The 19109-nt window shown below is 38.8% G+C and overlaps 1 protein-coding gene across 2 annotated transcripts in view; it reads left to right on the top strand.

The window, feature by feature from the left end:
* The window catches only part of PDE1C (phosphodiesterase 1C), a 372931-nt gene that overhangs the window by 280088 nt on the left and 73734 nt on the right, over window positions 1–19109 (top strand). For both annotated transcript variants that reach the window (XM_026068589.1, XM_026068590.1), the window contains exons 3-5: window positions 13026–13139; window positions 14015–14197; window positions 17087–17153. In XM_026068589.1, the coding sequence (XP_025924374.1) occupies window positions 13026–13139; window positions 14015–14197; window positions 17087–17153 (364 nt within the window). The remainder of the gene's footprint in view (window positions 1–13025; window positions 13140–14014; window positions 14198–17086; window positions 17154–19109) is intronic.

The following is a 19109-nucleotide window of genomic DNA, read 5'->3' as shown; positions in this document are numbered from 1 at the left end:
TACCATTTCATCAGCTGCACAAAGTTTTTATTTTTACAATTTTTAGTGTAAACTTTGCATTGTTTCATTGCTGTCTTCTAATCTATATTGCGCTACAATGAGCAAGCCATCAATTTCAATAGTTTTCTTTCCCCCCAGAGATCATTTCCCAGTTATGCACTCCATTTTTGACCCAATGCACTTTTGACCCATCAGGTTGCTGAGTATGGTATTTCATGGAATCTTGAGTTTTTTCCGTAACATTTGCAATTGGTAATTTGTACCAGATGGAGCAGCCATTCTAACTCTTACTTCTGGGTCAGTATAGGAGAGATTGGTTATTGTGATAAAAACATGGAGGCAAGACTCCACCAACCAAAAGTGCACAATATATTTTTGGGATGGACTTACTGGGATGCTTGCATAGTCTTTTTGAGTTCATTTCTAATCAGGACGTGGCAGTCTCAGAGAAATGGACATAACCCAGAAATTCACTTTTACCTGAACTTAATTTAACCAGAGTTAAACCAGTGCTGCAGTGGCTAAATGCTGGGTTTGGGATAGGTCCAGGTTCTGTGCATATTAGCAAACATACAGGTTTGAAGGGCTAGTAGTGGTTAGCCACGGAACATCTGGATCTATTAGTCAGGCCGGTAATTAAGGTAGACAAGGAGTCAGACTGCAGCCCATGGTCCAAACTACCAGAGTATCAATGAAGACCACTGTGTGGAGAACTATTCTGCATCATTTGCATTCTGACAAATGTGACTAGAACCCTTTTTGAACTATTTTTTGTTACAATTTGTCGCCTGGCACCCCCAGATTTCTTTTTGTAATTGCCTTTTCTTGCCATTTCTCTCCAAAGCCTATGATTCTCCTGCTAAAGCCCAGGTTGTTAAAAATTCCTGGCATGGCAAATATCTAGCTCAACACCTTCAATATGTGCAGCTAAAAGTTGGAGAGGACCTTGATTTTCCAACCTTTAGCAAAAGACAAGGGAATGTTTACTGCTGACTTTGAGAATGCAACCCTCCAAAATAAAGATAATTAAGGGTAGAAAGAACAGGCTTGTTATGTAGAAATACAGACTGGCCAAGTCACAACCACCAAGAAAGAAATGATTTTGCAATTTAATGCAAGTTTCATGTGCTTCAGGAGAACAACAGCTTGCTTTTCACTATATTTCTTGATATTTTACTGAAAGAAGGAAGGTAAAATTGTATATTAGAAAAAGGTATATTAAGTATCTGAACTAACAAATTCACATRTTGGTATTACTGAAGAAGTGTGGTGAACTCCTGAACTTTCAAAGTGATTTCTTCAGGCTATGAAAGGTGCATAGCAAAAATTTAATATAGTGGTAAGTAATTATTAAGCTAGTGAGTCACCTGTATAAATAATGTCAGTCAATCAGCTGTATAATATTCCCAGTAAATATGTTGTCCTGAAAGGAAATCAGAGGCAAAAGAGTGAGTATCTACATCTTAAATGTATCTACAGGTCTCAGTGCCTGGATTCCCAATGGCCATACTTGGGGGATATATTTGTCTTGATTTTCACAGGTAGTTGCAAACTCCGTTTCTTTTTGCCTTCATACTGAGTCCAAGAATTATGTGGAAAGTATCCTGAAGCAGGCATCTGTGGTTTGAGGTGTGAGACTAAAGTAAATAGACAGTTGAAAATACAGGCCAGATCTCAACAAGGAGTATAAGAGAATTAAGGCCAAGTGCAGAAATCCTCAGATGGCTATGTTAAAATGAGCAGATTGAAAATAATTTACATCAACAGTTTGCTTACCTCCAGGAGCAGTGGCGACGTATGGCCTCAGGCAATGTTTTAGGCAATAAGAATAGTATTGTCCACTTCTGCAACAACTGTTGAGTTCTTCTTTAAGACATGAACCCTCTCCAGTTCTGTCCAGAGAGGCTGTGGGATCTCCATCCTTGCAGATAATCAAAACTTGATTGGTCTGACCCTGAACACCATGATCTAACTCTGGAGTTAGATCTAATTTCACAGTTAGCTCTGCTTTGAGCAGGGTGTTGGACCAGAGGACCTCCAAAGGTCTCTTCCAACTTGAATTATTCTATAATTCTAAATCAACAAAAATCTTTTAAATCTTACAGAAGCTTCACCTCTGGGATCTCATGCTTACAGATTCACTTGTTCCTTTCCCTTTTCCCTTTTTCTTTTTTCTGGTTCTTCTGTTTAGTTCTTTACCCTGGTTTTTGATCACATAGGTATATTGCAGGCAATTTTACACAGGTGAATTGCCAGGACAAAGCTGCAATCAAAACCAGAGCATCATAAGACCATTTAGTTGGATATAACCACTTATCCAACTTTTAGTTGGCTATAACAACTCTAACAACTTTTTATGCAGTTTGTACACATAGTTTGTCATCTCAGTTCTGCTTTTATGTGTGCATGTGTATAATTCTTGCAACACATTTGCATTTATTTATCTAAAAGAATTCTAAGTCCCTTAGTGTTCAGGTAATACAACCCATAAAATCTGTGAAAGACAAGGCAGAAAATGTGTTCCTATCCAAATATATGTTCATATCTGAAGTCCACCAAGGAGCATGGCATATGCCTTTAAATATAAAGAAAATGGCTAAATGTTTTAGCCAGAAATCTGAGAGTTCTCCATTTTATGCAAATTTAAAATAAAAGTTTCTGAAATATTTTATCAATGAGTTACCTCTGAGTAAATGAGTAAAAATTAAATGAGTAAATGAGTAAAAATTAATGAGTAAAAATTAAAGTTAGCGGCCATGAATATATATGGTTCATGAGAAAAAGCTTTATAAATCCATATGTAAACATAGCACCAAATCTTTGGCTAATATCTTTGGCTGGTCTATCTCTGGTGAGGTCATGGTTGATGTCATCAAGAGAATGCAGCTGCCTTAGGGTCTAGATGAACTTCAGGGTCCATTTCAGTAAGCAAGAGTTTGTCAAAACCAAACCCAACAAAAACCATTGAGGTCATTTTAGAATTTACCATTTCTCTGTGCTCGCCACTCACTAGAGGTGGTGGGATATAAGGGAGATGCACTCTTCACCTGGGTCTCCAGAAGTGCTGAACAGCTGAAGGTTGTCTGAAATGAAGCCTACTGAGAACCACTTCTCCTTCGTTTGCTTCCTGGTCATTTCCAAAGACCGGAGAGGGACGTATCCCCATTTGAATTTCACACTTGGTGTGCACTCTGATCTGCGTTTGCTTAACAGCCCTGTGGGTTCCAAAAAGCTGGCCTGGAACATAATTGATTTTAGGAACTGGAAAGAATGAGATAATTACAGACTTTCTGCCAGTGGATATTTTAATGGTAACAGATGGGGGAAAATTAAGTTTACAATGAAATGTTTTGAAATTATCTGTTGAACTTCTCCCTGATCTCTGCAGCGAGCATTAAGTAAAGAGCCAGTGCGGAGCTCTGACATTCAGATCTGCACAAAGCAATCTGCTAGCATCATTTGGAGGAATGACCTTGTTCAAGGACCCAGAAATATAATAATTGTGGTTTCAAAGAAAAAGATTCAGTCTGTATAAAACAAAGGGGAGTGCATCACTAGATGCATCAACGCTAAACTGACAGTATGTGTTCAGTTGCCTCAAATGTAAATTTAAATGTTTCTTTTCAGGTGCCTATTTTTGAAGATGCAAATTAAAAATTGCTAGCCATTGTTCCCTAGATTCATGGCTGACTTTTTATTACTGAGGTCATTTTTTATAAAAAGCACCAGTGATTTGGAAAGGCAAGTTCTGGGGGACCTCATTTGCTGCTTTTGGTTCTCATTTTCAACAGGTTCAGAGATTCTACAGTTTCCCCATAAAACTATCTCAAACTAGGTTTCTGAAAAAAAAGAAGTCCCCTGGAAACCAAGCTTATTTTGGGAAACATCAGCTAGAAGATGGCTACTTGTGAACAGAGGGTATAGCAGTGTTTCTGTCTCTCCCACAGCTGAAATTTACCCTCAATCAGCGCTCACTTTATTCAGTGGAAAGAGTCATCTCACCCCATCTTAGATGTCTAAAACTACAGTATCTGCGTAAGCTCATCTTTTAGTCCCCTCTGTCATAAGTGGAGGAAGGAAGACACATCTACAATGCAACGCACCCTTTCCTAAGGTAGTATATGAGACAGGCAACTTCTGAAGGTGATTCATCCTGGTCATCCCTCTCCAGTGACTTCACTGAGAACTTATGTGCCAGGTTTTTATAAAAGGTTAATGCTAGATGAGGTGATTGACTCAAATGAAGAAGACACATGACCTTTACTTCTAAGGGCTTCATTACCAAACACTCTATCCCACATGGTAATTTTATCTACATTCAACAGTGTGAAGCTTTTTACTCCTTACATTTTATGAGTTTCAGTTCCCAAAGTTCAGAGCCCAGGAATGGACAAGGTGTTTACTAGAAAGTACACTCTTCAGAAATTTTCAGTAACAGAAGACGGAGACAAGGGTAATTCAAAGAACTTGTTGCTGAGAGTTTCTGCAGGAGTTCTGCCCAGAGGCCGCAACCAGGCAGGCATTGCTTTAGGCTGTTTTATTTTTATTTATTTATTTATTTTTAATTAAAAATCCTCTGGTAAGCTAAAGTTTGTTAATGTTTTGGACATAGGACTTTTCTTCCTGTAATAAGCATGGAGGAATTTATGACTGTGAGGTGAAAATATGAACTATATATGATTTCACCTATGGTTGGCTAATACGGTCAGAAGCTTGTTTGACTTAAGGTGAATTGAAACAAGCCAATGACCAGCCTGACAAGGCCACTGAACTTATCACTGTTACACTGTCATGCTTCTAAATAATGCAAAATTAATTGCCTACTGCAAAAGGTTTTTTTTTTTTTTTCATTCAAAGGAAGAAAGATATTTCAGGAAACAAGAGGAAGGCAAAACAATGACTTGAGAAATTGCCTGTAATTTCTTCTGATGAAAATGCCAGTGTAGCAATGCTCTGTTTCAGTGATTGCTCCTTGCAAACATCTGTTTTTTCTTCCTCTGGAAGATGTCACTTGAATTTTTCTGTACAAAAGCCGTAACAGAAAATAACTGTCAAGTCTAATACAAATCCATTGGGTTATAGGCTATCAGTTACTCTATTTTCTGTTGTGTTTTAAGGGTTACTGCTGTAGCTGTGGCTAGTTTTCTAGGCTGTGTCTATTCCTCAGTGGTTGATATGTGCTCTATACACAGAGCATTCGACTAGGATGTGGCAGACTGGGAAATGAATCATGTTCACTGACTGTTGTGAAGAGACATGGTGATTTCCATGTCTTTTTGTGTATGCTATATCCTCCACCAACCCACTACCTGAATGGGGCATTAAAGAGTCTTCTGTACAAACTGTGGAGGAGTCTGTCCAGCCAGCTGACCGAGGGTACAGCACGTGTAAGTTATGTTGCATAGCTGCATGCAGTTTGTTTTGGATACTTTGGGGCAGTGTTAAACATCCTGCAAATTTGCTTTACAGTTCACCCAGGAGAGAAGTCCAGTATTGTCAGGGAGCATCCTCTAGCCCTTCTAAGCACTTGCTGCTTAGCTGGTCTGCACGTGCTCATTACATCTGGTATGTTCCCAGAATACCAGATTTATTTTGTTTGCATGTTATGGTTGGATAGCAGATGAAAAGCTATTTCTATGCAACAGGTTTTGAATAGAAATATAGGAGTTCACTGCACAGTGAACATCTGTTTCTCAAACTTATTCACAAATTTTCTATTGCCACTTATGGTAGTTTTCTAGGGAAGGGAAGGGAATGTGTATTGCAGATCAGAAAGCAGAGTTTTGTCTCTCCGTTCAACAGATGTTTGTCTTTCCAGCCTATACCAGCTCCCCTTGGGCTTTTCCTGCATGTACACTGGAGTTTGCATTTATTCAACCAGGCCTACTCCATAATTCTTCTGGTTATTATTTTGTTAATTTCTAGAGCTTCTGGTTGATTATTTATTTATTTTGTTTTAAAAAAGCAATTTCAGTTGGGTATCAAAAGAATATTATCTCAAATGACTTGTCTTTGAAATCATTCTCTTGGGTTTTCATTATATACAGGTAATTTGACTAACAAAAGCCACATAGAGCAATGGCGGAAGGTGCCTCTGATTCATGCCTCCAGAGTCAGAGTGACAAGGATTTGCTGAAAATGAAAGTGTTCCACACTAGCGTCTAATTGTAATGGCAGTCTTGTTGTCTGGAGGAAACTCTTGAAGGACCTTATTGTAACTGGGGTCATTCTCACTAGGTGTCAGTTTTTGCCGATGATCCTCTGTGATGAACAGGACTGTGAATAGAATGCCCTGTACTGAGGTTAATGATAACATATATTTGGAGGAAAAGTATCAATCTTGTATAAGCATTAGTGATGGCAAGATTATTAGTAATGATTTCTTATATGGATGTAGCAGCTAGCGTTCCTATTCAATATGCTTTTGCAACTCATTTTACAAATGTACCCAATTACGTTGAAGCACGGTCACATTTGAGATCGAAGGGAATGACTGAACAGCACAGAGTTGTTTCACAAGAATAGGGAGAGGCCACAAGAGCAAACCCAATTTCTTACAGAATGTGTTGTAGGATCCTTTATGTTTACAGGGAACCCCCAACTGTTTGCTAAGGTGAAGTGCAGTGCCAGATTTACACTGAATGCAGTGAGATACTGTCTGCTTACAGAAACTGTGACTCTGACTTGCATTTTAAAGTTTTGTTCAAAAGCTTTGGAAACTTCAGATGTAGCAAGAACTGATTCACTTCTGCAATATGAAGCTACCATTCTAGGAGAGCTCAACAACCTGATGTTTTGTTACTACGTACGCCAGTTTTTCTCATACCTCAGTAAAATTCAATTCTATATGCAAAGCTTTCTTGTACCGTAAGTTCTTGGTACATCATCAGTAAAACCTGGAACTCCCCTATCATAAAAGAATTGAGAAGAGGCATTCTCATTTTTGGAGTATTTCACAACCTTCCTAGCAATTGCTGTCCCAGTGTTGAGATCTCTCTGCTTTTAATGGTATTGAACTGAAAGAATGCCTATTTCTGATTTGCTTATGTGTAGCTGTAACTGTGGAATGATTTCACATGTTATGAAGAGGTTTTCTCTATTTGTGTATACTAACTATATCTTTGAAGGGAAGTAAGACATGACACATCTTTTCTTGGGTTAGTGCAGAAGGAAGCCAGTAACTTATTTTAGCTAGTCGTGTCATTATTAGAAAGAGGGTGGGAGAAGTTTTCATGTTGCTCAAATCTTTTAAAGTTTTTCAGAGCATTTTCATATTTTGCAAAAAGATGAGTCAAAAGCCTCTTATGGTGTGGTGTGGGCCACATCTACTTTCCTCTCCTGATCCTCAGATGCGAGACAGGAAACTCTGAATGATTTCTTCCATGCCATTTGTAGCAAGCATTTGAACTCACAACCCAGGTAAATAATCTGTTCATGAAGATATTCTGGTCTGGGTTACAGTTCCTTTCTCTCACCAAACTGCTGATTAGGCTTGAGCTACTGGTTCAAGATAATTCCCTCAGGTTCTCATCTGAGCTCTGTGATCTCTGATTTAAATGTGGGCTCTACGGAATGGAGCAAGCTGAAAAGAAATTGATTAAATCAAAGGTTCCTGTGTCTCAGGTGAATGCCTTAGCTGTGTGGACATGGGTCAGTTTTGACCAGAAATTCCACTTCAGGCTTTCTTAATGAAACATATATTGAGCTTAGCAGAGGCTTGTGAATAGTTTTTGATCTCAAAGAATAGAACTTATTGATGAAAGAACATTGTCCCAGAAGGGTACCTAACCAGCTCTAACAAAAAGTGCTGTGTTCAACAGCTTGTCTTCTTTTTCCAGCTACAATAAAAAATCTCTCTCCTGTCTACAAACCTAGCCTGTCATGTAGTATTAGACTATCTTGATTGAAACAACATAATAATCAGATTCAGCTGTCAATATCAAACTATTCAGCAGTTAATATCAAAAGAGCAAAATGGGTAAATATGCCATCCTTGATCAATTATATGAGAAAATTCACACTTTCTTGTAATTTTTAATGTGCATTCAAAGTGGGATTTTCCTTAGCTGCCCCAATGGTTTAGGAATGATTTGGGGGGAAAAAGGTTGAGCTGCACTGTGGAAAATGTGTGGTGAATCAAAGTCATAAAGCTTTGAAAATAAATTTGAGGACTAGCCATGCAGCTTTGCAGACTTTTTACTGGTTGAAGGAACTTACCCCAAATATTCAGACAGTACTTGTGCTTTGCATGTTAATTAAAGTTGACTGGTATCCAGACTGCGGTGGTGTTAATCTTCTCTGCAGTGATATGTAATGCTATTTTTTAAAAAAATAGACAGCATAAAAGCAAGCCCTCTAGCTAAGGAGATAAATATTTGTACACAGATACTGTTTTATTTATAACAGAAAGGAGAGTGCTTGGAGCACAGTTATTCAGAAATTTTACGTTTTAAGAATACTCTGAAAACAGCTTCACATTTTCCTGTTGCTCAGTTTGCGTTTAAAGTGGCTTTGGGATTTTGAGCTGTGTAACTTTTATGGACTAAGCTCAGTTGTCCAGTCTTTTTGCTTTCTGTGTCTGAATTTTAAGTATCATAGTTCATACTTTAGGGAAACATTAAACAGAGTAGGAACAGGGCTTTGGAAGAGTGTAAACTTTGGATAACCTCTCCCCTTCAGAGAGGACCAAACCTGCTTGCGGTACACCTTGGCTGAGTTCAATAGGATTGTTTGCACATACTCTCAACGCTTTTACAGTGAATGCATACAGATATTTCCCTTGGAAAGGCCGTGTGGGGGACCATATTCTGGAAGTGGCCTGGCCCCTTTTCCAACTTTTTACACCTACTTGAGCTCTCTGTGGGATTGGAGGAAATTAAAAATGCTTAGCAATGCCCAGGGCTGGGCTTTTCTTTTGAACAGTTAAGGGATTATTCCAAGGTCTCAAATGTGAAATAACTGTGCCTAGAACAAAGGTTCTCAAGCTTTTTCCATAATATTTGGTATACATTCAGAGAGAATTTGTGGACTAGAGGAACTGCTCCCCATGGAAATTGCACTAAGGAAAATGTCTCTTAATATAATTCAACAACTAGATTTAGAGCTAATATTGTGTGACCAGCCAGTTCTTTGTAAGTGCTCTGCTGACAACTGTAATTTGAGAAACTTTGGTCTACAGCCTGGCCCATTTGAGGCACGTTCCCATGGTCTTATGACAGCTTAATAGTAGAAATGGTTAACACCTACCTTCTGGTCTGGGACCTCCTTATACACAGTGAGTGGCAGCTTCTTCTGCAGCTAGCTCCATGGACTTCAATGGAACTACTTCAAGTAGATCTGCGCAAATTTTTAGTTATGACATTGAAAGAAAAAAAATCAAATGAAACTAAAAGTTTGAATCAGTCTAAAATAAACTTTTTAAAACAGATCACTACAAAACATGTTTTGGTTGAAAAAAGGTGTTTTGTTCATACAGATTATCTCATTTTCAGGCAGCTGTAGTAAAGGCAAAATAAAAAATGAACTGGAATCTTAAAATTGACAATGATGATAATATCATTATCTGTCTTTTACTCAGTATCCTGACAGACTAAGCATTGTCCTATGAAATGGTACAAATAACTGAACTGTACTCACTTGCTGTAATGACTAGGCTATTTGGTAAAAAGAGAAGTCAGAATCTTGCCCTCTGTTTCCATTGCTTTAATACAAGCTCCTAAAAATGAGGCATGTTAAAAGAGATTGTTGTAATGTATTTATTTCAGTCAAAATGGTTTGGTTGATTGAATTCGTGAATTGCTTCAGCCACCTTGAAACTGCATTTTTCGGCTAATAAATTTGCCTGGATGCCCTTCAGTGGGACAGCCTGGCCTTAAGTTTATGACTGCATTTAGGACTGTTTCAGCCAAATAGAGATACATGGTGTGCATTTAAGACAAACCATCACTGGGCTCTTATTTAGTAAAGGTAACTGGCAGCAGCTGCTGTGACTCAATGAATCAGAAATAGTTATAGATAATGGATGGTAAGAGAAAGACAATGTCATTTTTTTTTTCACATGAGAGCAGCTGATCTTGTGACAAGGTTTTATTATAATAACTGTACTTCTGTTTTGCCAAATGATTGATGCATGCAGTATTCTGCATGATCTTCTATGACGATGAATGTTGATGCCATGAAACAACAGTTACTCACTGTGCTATTATTGAACATGAATTTTGAATGACTTGTAGAATAGATCTGCTAGGTACTTAACTCAATGAAAGGAGAGCCAGGAAAAAACAAATAATAATAATAGTGTGCCTCCAGTCAGATTAACTCCTCTGGCTTGTGTACAGATGTGTTTTTGGTAACTAGTTAAGGAGTCACACATGGAATGAAGGAAGGAGAAGGCCCATGAACCATTGCTTACTGTTTGGGCACAAAAGTGTTCTGTTTCCATCTCTTCCTTCTCTCACGCATTGGCAAGTAGAGCTGGGAATGGGTGAGGAGAGGGCAGTGGTTTGGCTCTTGCAGGGAGGTGGATTAATCCCCCACATGTGTTGCTTGATGCTGGACTTGATCTGAAAAGTTGAGGAGCACCTTTCCTAGCCCTGTTCATAAAACAAAATGAGTTGTTGTTCACAGCTGATGGTGCAGTTACACAAAAGGGGAGTGCGGGAGCACCAAGGCGCCTTGGGTTGTCCTCAGTATGTTTTCTTTTCCATAGGGCTCTCATTACTCCATGGCTTCCCTGAGTTGGGTTTCAGGACTGGAGAAAATTCTGCTAGCATGTTTGAATGCTCTCCACTGGGTTATAAAGTTGAGATGTGTTGTGTTCATTCTATTTGTACATCACTGACCTTTCTGTCTCCTTTCTCATGTGAAGAATGAAGTAGTGAACAATACTTTTGTTTTCAAGACAACCAACAAGCAGATGAGTTAAAACACACAGAAATTGAGGGTCCAGCTCTTGTTCAAGGTTTTTGTAAATCTATATGTGTAACTGTGTGTCAGTGGTGCTACTTTCAGTAGGAGTGAAGTTTATGTGAGCTAGCCAGAGAAGCAATCAATATTTTAAAATATTTTTTGTTCTTCACAGTCTCAGTGCTTATGTGAAGGGAAAAAAAAAAAAAGAAGAAACCCAGCTGGAAAGAGCTGTTGGTACAGTTGCAGACTGACTGCTTCTCGGCTCTGCCATAAAGCGTAGACCCAGTGGAGACTGTTTTCTCCTGAAGACACTGAAGCTACAGGGGCATTGTGTTAGTGAAGGAATAGAGGTATTCACTTGATTTTAAGATGTCTCTTAATTTAGATGTCTAGTTTAGGAGGTTGGGCTTCCTCTGCGGTTAATAAGTAGAGCTCAGGGAGACAATTTAGGGTACCTGTATTGGGCTCTAGCTTTGAATTATCTTGTGGAAAAGGTTAGCTTGGTCCATAGACTATAGAAAGAGCTGAGGAAGACTAGTCTCCTAAGTAGATGCCAGATTTTAGATGATATGAGTACATCTCTACATTTCTGTACCACGCACAGGACAGATTAACAACTTGTGAATTCTACTACATTGTTACATGTTTATTTGAATGTTTATTTAACTGCTGCTAATCCTTTTAAAGGAACGATGGTTTTCTTCTAATTTTAAGCATGTGTATTTTTGGATTTTTTTAAATATTGAGATTTTACTCTTTACTTTTTACACTTTCTCCTGCTCTTCCACCTTTTTTTCATCTTTCTAATCTGCCGCTGAAAATAGAGTGAAGGAGGAGAAAAGATTAATGAAAATTGTGCGTATATATTGTCTTTGGTACAGGAGAAAAAGTTGTTTTTAAAAGGACATCATCTACACAATTTTCATTTTTAAAAAAAGCTGTTTTCCCCCCTGTTAATAATCTAATAAAACAACTTCCATGAGTTCTGTTTAATATAAATGGGAAAGTCCAAGAAAATCATAGCATTTCCTAACTTTACTATTTTTGCAATAGTAGTTCCAAATATACTCTTGTATGCATTTACATAGGTGTACGCCAATCAACCTAAATTATCATAAGGCCAACAGTATGCATTAAGTGGGTCTGCATTAGGCAGAGTGTTGGCAGCAGACAGAGGGAGCTGATCCTGCCCCTCTGCTCAGCACTGATGAGGCCACACCTCAAGTGTTGGGTCCAGGTCTGAGCTCCCCCGTGCAAGAAAAACATGGACCTGCTGGAGCAAGGCCAGCAGAGGACCACAGAGATGATTAAGGGACAGGAGCATCTCTCATACAAGGAGAGGCTGAGAGAGCTGGGACTGTTCAGCCTGGATAAGGGAAAGCTCAGGGGGGTCTTACTCAATGTGTATAATTAAGCTGAAGGGAGGGTGTAAAGAAGATGGAGTCAGACTCTTTTCAGTGGTCCTCAGAGACAGGATGAGAGGTGCTGAGCCTAAACTGAAACACAGGAAGTCCCACTTAAACACAAGAAGACACTTCTTCACTGTGATTGCAGTTGAACACTGGAACAGGTTGCCCAGATAGGCTGTGGAGTCTCCATCTGTGGAGATATTAAAAACCTGACTGGACATGGTCCTGGGCAGCCTGCTCTAGCTGACCCTGCTTGAGCAGGGGGATTGGACCCGATGATCTCCAGAGGTCCCTTCCGGCCTGCTTCTGTGACTCTGTGATAAATGGCTAACATTTGCCAACAGATACTACTGAAGAAGTTATGTCCTTTCTTATGGCTGGAATGAAATAGCCCTCTCTTAGCTCTTGTGTTAAATTTCAAGTTGTTTTTATTTTAACTTCTTTCAATATGAGTAGGTGACATTCATATCTCACTTATTTGAGCCTAAATATAATGTGTTGTTTTGTCTGGGATCACTGAGACTGATGTTCGGAAAATAATACTTGTTGATTCCTTGTATATGTTTTAAAGACCTTTGTAGACTTCCAGAAGTTTTCACTTGCTAATCATGTATGCTAGGTCTCATGTTGGATTCAGTTTTGAAGTGATGCTCACTCTTAAACCTGTTTCCTCTTTGTGCTAATCAGATTCTTATTTTTCTCTTCTAGGTTGCGGTCTTTGGTAAAGCAGTTAGAGAGAGGCGAGGCTTCGGTTGTAGACCTAAAGAAGAATTTGGAATATGCTGCTACTGTTCTTGAATCAGTATACATTGATGAAACTAGGTGAGTTAAAACAGATATCAGTGTTCTGCTCCTAACTAGTACCAACATCATGATAAGGTAATGTACACGTCAGTTGGTAAAGTTGTTTTAGCCAAGGTTTATTACTCATAGACAATATGTTTATAATCATTAAAATATTGTAGTCCGTGGAGATCAGACCTTAGTCCTTGATCTAAAAGCTTCTTTAAGTTTCTTGAGGGGAAAAAAAATCTAAAGCAATCATAAATTTAATGTATACTCTCTTAGAGAAAGGACTTCATAACAATTGGACTCTACTTTTTCTGCAAATTTCCAAATTCCTGTCCCTCTATTCCTTTTGAACAGTCTCAGATCTTTTCACTTACATCAATTCTTTGAGATTCAGAAAATTTTTACTCTAGGTCGTGATAGAGGTGGACTGGTAAGATGTTGCAGAGGAGTTCTCCCCTCTGTTATGCGCCATTTTGCCAACATTAATTGCACTTGTAGAGTCACCACAAATGACTTTCTCACCAGAATGTGAAATGAGAGGACTTTGTGATACTAATTGAGAAGTTTGACATGGCCATCAATGAGCTCTGAAGGGCAGAAAGGTCATGAATATTGATGAGCTGAAGATGAGAAATCAGTGGATGGTTATGTAGTTGTGTTTTGGAAGGCTAACCCTTCTTGTTTGTTGGTGTAGTAGTGAATTTCACAATCTGGCATTCAACTATACATGAGAATAAACAATCTGTTGAGGACCTGTAAAAATGTGTTCCGTTAGGGCTTATGAACAGAAGACTTTTAACAACTGCTTTAATTAGAATATATTGCAGGTTTCTTTCTTCTTAATGAAGTTGCAGTGCTCTCTTAGGGAATCCTCTATTTACCTATCTTTTTCCTCCCCCTTCTAGGCGTTTACTGGACACAGAAGATGAGCTCAGTGACATCCAGTCAGACTCTGTGCCCTCTGAGGTCCGGGACTGGTTGGCTTCTACCTTCACGCGGCAAATGGGGATGATGCTCAAAAGGTCTGAAGAAAAACCACGGTTCAGGAGTATTGTCCATGCAGTACAAGCTGGGATATTTGTGGAAAGGTAAAGAATCATGTAATTACTTTGTTCTGGTAGCTATCCAGGTACTGCAGATTGTACCTGCAGTGTTGGATGAAGAATAATTTAATGTGCTTCTAAAGATATTTCTACATAGAGGTGAATAACTCCTGGAAATCTGGGATTGGATAATAGAATGCAACCTGAAGCAGCACATATTGACCTGTTCTTAGCATAATACATATGTAATAGCATTGTTGGAATAATTTTGACAGATCATGTACCCCTCTGCATAGCCCTATGTCAGGAATGAAAGTTTATAATACAGTCAGTGCAGACCTGTCTCTCTCTGGCCTCTATTTACCTCTGTTGTCTAGTATTTCTTATGAAGGGTTGATAAGAAAAAGAAGAAAATATGATATCATATTATTACCTTCCTGAATTATATAATACCCTTATGAACCAAGACTGATGTGAAAAGTTTGGAACTCAGAGGATTTCAAAAAACCCATTTAGCCCTCTCAGCCTTCTTAGTAATGGTTTGCATCAGAACTTACTTCTAAAACTAATTTAACTTTTGAATCCTTTAAAACATTTAGTTATTTGAATTTGGATTTATTTCCTGTCTTACCTTTTCTTATTGAGTAACCATTCTTTCCTGACGTCCTCCTTTCATGCTGGAAGGAGGGCTCACACACGTGAAAATAGTCAGCAGACTTTAGACAACGCATGAGCCAGCACATCCCATATCTCAGCCGTGAAACTCAATTCACAAATGGATGGGAATTTCAGACCACTGCAGAGCTCTTTCCATTGAGCTCTTGCTGCCATTTGCAGAGAGCCTTGTTCTGTGTAGTTACTCTCCAAAGGAAGTATTCACCGCAGTCACAGTAGGTTAGCAATGCTGTTTATCAGAATCTCACTGACAGCCTACCAGTCTTCTGTATTGAATGGTATATCAGACACTGGACCACAGGCCACCCAGAAACTCAGAAGCTTCCTCCTACGTATTGATAGATGATTTTTAATCTGTGTACCTGAAAACTCAGGAAGTTGTTATACGCATGTTAAAAGTGGCAGCGAATTTTGATAAGACCAACAGGGAAGTGTCAGCTGTCATTTCTCCTTTGAACATGTTTCTCCCAAATTTGACAGGCTGTTTGTGAATTAACCTTCACTCTTAATGCATTTTTGAGTAGAGCAATGTAATGAATTTAGATACTTTTTTTTTTCTTGTTAAGAGTGACTTTTTGTCAGGTTTTTTATTGTTTGAAATTGTTCTGCACTCAGACTCTAATGCAGACAGCAACTTATATACTGTTATGGGTGACAAGCCAGTGGACTATATCAGGCCCTGGCTTCATGCTTCACATTTTATAGATAAATAACTGACTTATATGGTTGAACCTAAATAAAAAGGTATATTTGTGGAAAAAGATTCCAACATTTTCAAATTGGTTTTGTCATAGAATGTTCAATTTTTTTTTTTAAGTTTGTAATTAATATTTTTGAACAGGTCTTTCAAAATTTTATTGAAAGTACTATCAGCTCTTGAAACGGTTGAATTATCAAAAGCCTGCCACCTCATCTGTGATACTGATGTGAAGGGGAATAATTGAGTTGGACCTCTGTAGGGCTGGTGAGGAGTGTGGACTGTGTGTAGCCCTTTCAGTCTCTTGGAAAGAAAGACCTTGGAAGGAGTAAAGGTGGAGTGGTCTTGGGGTAACCTACTGGTCTCAGTGAGGCCTGAGAAGAGAGAAGGACCTTGCTCTAAAATAGTCCCCACTCTTTCCTTGTCAGCCAGATCAGAGTTTAGACAGAGGGTTGAGCATATTTTTTCCATCCTGGGGGATGCATATGCAGGGGAGGGACTTGCTCAACAAGGACATGAGTGAACTGCAGAGAAAAAGCTGAAGGTGGCTGTATTCTAGCTGATCTGAATTAGTGTGGCCCAAAGGAGGAAATGTTCAGAAACGGTATGGCTCCAGAAGAGAGTCGTAGTTCCCCTGAGCTAGGGGAGAGGGACTTAAATGTCACTTAAGAGAAAGCTATTGGGCTCCCAAGAGGAGCAGATGAGGGAGGAAGGGGTTAGAAGTTCTTTATTCATGGATGGGAGAAGTTAAAGGAACTCTGCAAAGGGGGCTGATTTGTTTTCAGGTTGGAGTGCAGAACATGGCAAGGAGAAAAGAAAGTGAAGGGAGAGTTCACACAGGATCAGTTTAGATGCAAAAAGACAGCTTTCCATGATCTCCTTTTAGTCCTAGGTTGTTTAAGTGTAAAAAAGGATGAATTGTGGAAAGGCAGTTCAACTGTGTCAGTCTTCCTGCATTCATCCAAGCCTGTTAAACACAGTGTAGCCTGAAACCATATTTAAAATCTAATACATACTTCAGTGCTTTGTTTAATATGGTTGCAGATGTTGATTATTGCCTTATTCTTAAACACACACACACACACACACACACACACAAATCCAAAAGATTCTAGGCCAATCTTAAAAAATGCAGACAAAAGTAACATCTGTACCAAACAGGAGTTGATTCATTGCAGACAATAAATGTTTTCTGAACTGCATTTAGAATTAGCTTGCATGCTGGACCAGCAAGGACAAAGGGAACTGAAAGAGCAGTCTGGTCATCTGCAATGGAGAATGGGGAACATTTTGTTTATTTGAGGTGTAGCCTTTTCCTCTTGAAGATCTGATATTGACAGATACTCACTGATGTCTTGCCAGGTGACCAAGTTATGAGATACTAGGAAGTGTAGGGTCTCCATTTAGGCCATAGAGTAAGAATGATACAGAGGATATATGTGCAAGTTAGGAAGGAAAAATGAACTACAGTCAGGGTTTGCTTGGATAAATAAGGTCTCTTGAAAGCATCTGTTGACTTATGATTTTTTTTGTTTAATTTTTTTACTGTTTTATCTTGGTAGAATGTACAGACGGACGTCAAATATGGTCGGCTTGAGCTACCCACCAGCTGTAATTGGAGCGCTAAAGGTAATCCCAATAAAAAGTTGTGGGTTTTTTTGTGTGAAATATGAGAATGACACTGCAATATTTGACTGGGGGGAGGAGGGCTTTGTACTCGCCCTCTCCTTCTCTCTGAAGCTGAGTATAGGTCACACGCATTAATCATTTACTGACCTAAGGGAAAATCCTTTCAGTTAAGGAAAAAATAGAGTTCTAGGCTCTGGCCATTTTCAAGCTGTAAAGGTCACAGCTCTGTGCTAGGTTACAATGCTTAAACTGAGGACGTAGTAACATGCTGAAATTAATAACAGCCTCACACAGGGAGGAAAAAAAACATGGATGGAGAGGGTGGGAGAAGGAATGCAGTTGGCTGCTGTGAGAGAAGGGAATTTCTTGCATTGCTCAGCCTTAGCTCTTTAAGCTGACAATTGGTTTAGGAATAATGACTTTGCTGAGTTATGTGATTTTCAGAGGAAGGCTGAAAGGTCAGAAATAGTCTGAAAAAAATAAGATTCGATTCATGAAGCAACTGTAAGGTTCTTCACTTAGTCAGGAATTATCAAGGCCGCTCATACAGGTTAGAAACCAACTATATACATAGCAGCTTTGCAGAAGCAGGTATGGGAATCAGGCAGATTACAAGTTGCATGGGGTTCAACCATGCTATGCAGTGGTGAAAGAAGGTGACACCATGGGGTGTATATACAGGAACATTAAGTGTAAAACTCATGAAGCGATCCTTTTGCTCCACTCAGCACTGGAAAGGCCTACAGTTAGGGTACTGAATCCTTTTGTTTTTTTGGATAGTACAACTCAGCAAAAGATGTGGAGCAGTTGGAGAAGGTTCGGTGAGTGCAGCAAGAATTATCAAACATGACCTTCAAGGAAAGAGTGACAGAAATTGGGCTATTCAGTTTAGAGAGAGGAAGATTGAAAGGAAATGAAGTGACAACTTTCAGTTATTTAGAAGATTGCTATAAAAATTGGAATAATGTGTTCTTCATGTCCTTGGTGGATAGGATAAGATATAATGGGTTTTAATTGCAACAACAGCAAAAAATTGGGAAGGATAAGGATAGTTAAACAGTAATATAGTTGTAATAGTTGTAAAATCTGCATTGTGGAGCCCTGTAAAAACAGATTAGATGAACGTCTATTGGGAATGATGTAGGTGTAGTTGGCCCAGTGCTGAGGGAAGTAATCGACTAACTTATATTTCAAGGTCCCTTCCAGTTCAGTTTTAATAGCCTGTATCATACTGGAGGCATGTAACATCTGTGTTTATTGTTCAAGATATTGAAGGAGATAAACTAGTAATTAATGAAAATCACTCAGAAAAACAATTCCTAATCTCCAGGTTGATAAAAGGTTCTCTGTAAGTTTCTTCTGCACGAGGATAAGTGATACAACTCAAAAGGCTGAAATTCCTGTGTACAAAGTTGAAATATTCTATCTGCACCTTTTTCCTACTTTAGGTTAACAGATATTAGCTTCCTTCCTGCAAATGGGATCTAAAGTCTTCTTTTGGAACTACATCCCATAGCCGGATTATGAGGGAAAATATCCATCATGATACCTCATCTCCAAAGATCTTCAGAGCTAAAAAGACATAAACCTCCTAGAATCCCTCTACCTGTTGTATATCTTTAAGTGATTGAGGGACATAAACAAAACTGATTAAGCTAGAGGAAGTCAAGACACATCAATAACAAGAAAGGCATTGACTAATTTTGCTCTGGGTGAAATAACGCCAGCTTGGCCACTGTCTACTCTAGGATGTATTTTTTCAAAACTATTTTGAGAATGTCTCTGCCAGGATGGCCTCAAAATGGGTAGTGGAACTGGTTGAAAAGGGTGTTACTTGTTTTGAAAAATGTCTTCTGTCTTTGAAATAATACCTCAACTTAAATGTCTCAGTCCCTTCTCCTTAATGGGAGATGGTACATTTTGTTGCTTGCTTCAATCTAGTAGAGCCAAGTTTAA

Source organism: Apteryx rowi, unplaced genomic scaffold (genome assembly GCF_003343035.1).
Source record: "Apteryx rowi isolate R43461 unplaced genomic scaffold, aptRow1 scaffold_276, whole genome shotgun sequence".
In the NCBI taxonomy this organism is placed as follows: domain Eukaryota; kingdom Metazoa; phylum Chordata; class Aves; order Apterygiformes; family Apterygidae; genus Apteryx; species Apteryx rowi.
Note: the sequence above shows the minus strand (reverse complement) of the source record. Positions and strands in the feature narration are given on the sequence as shown.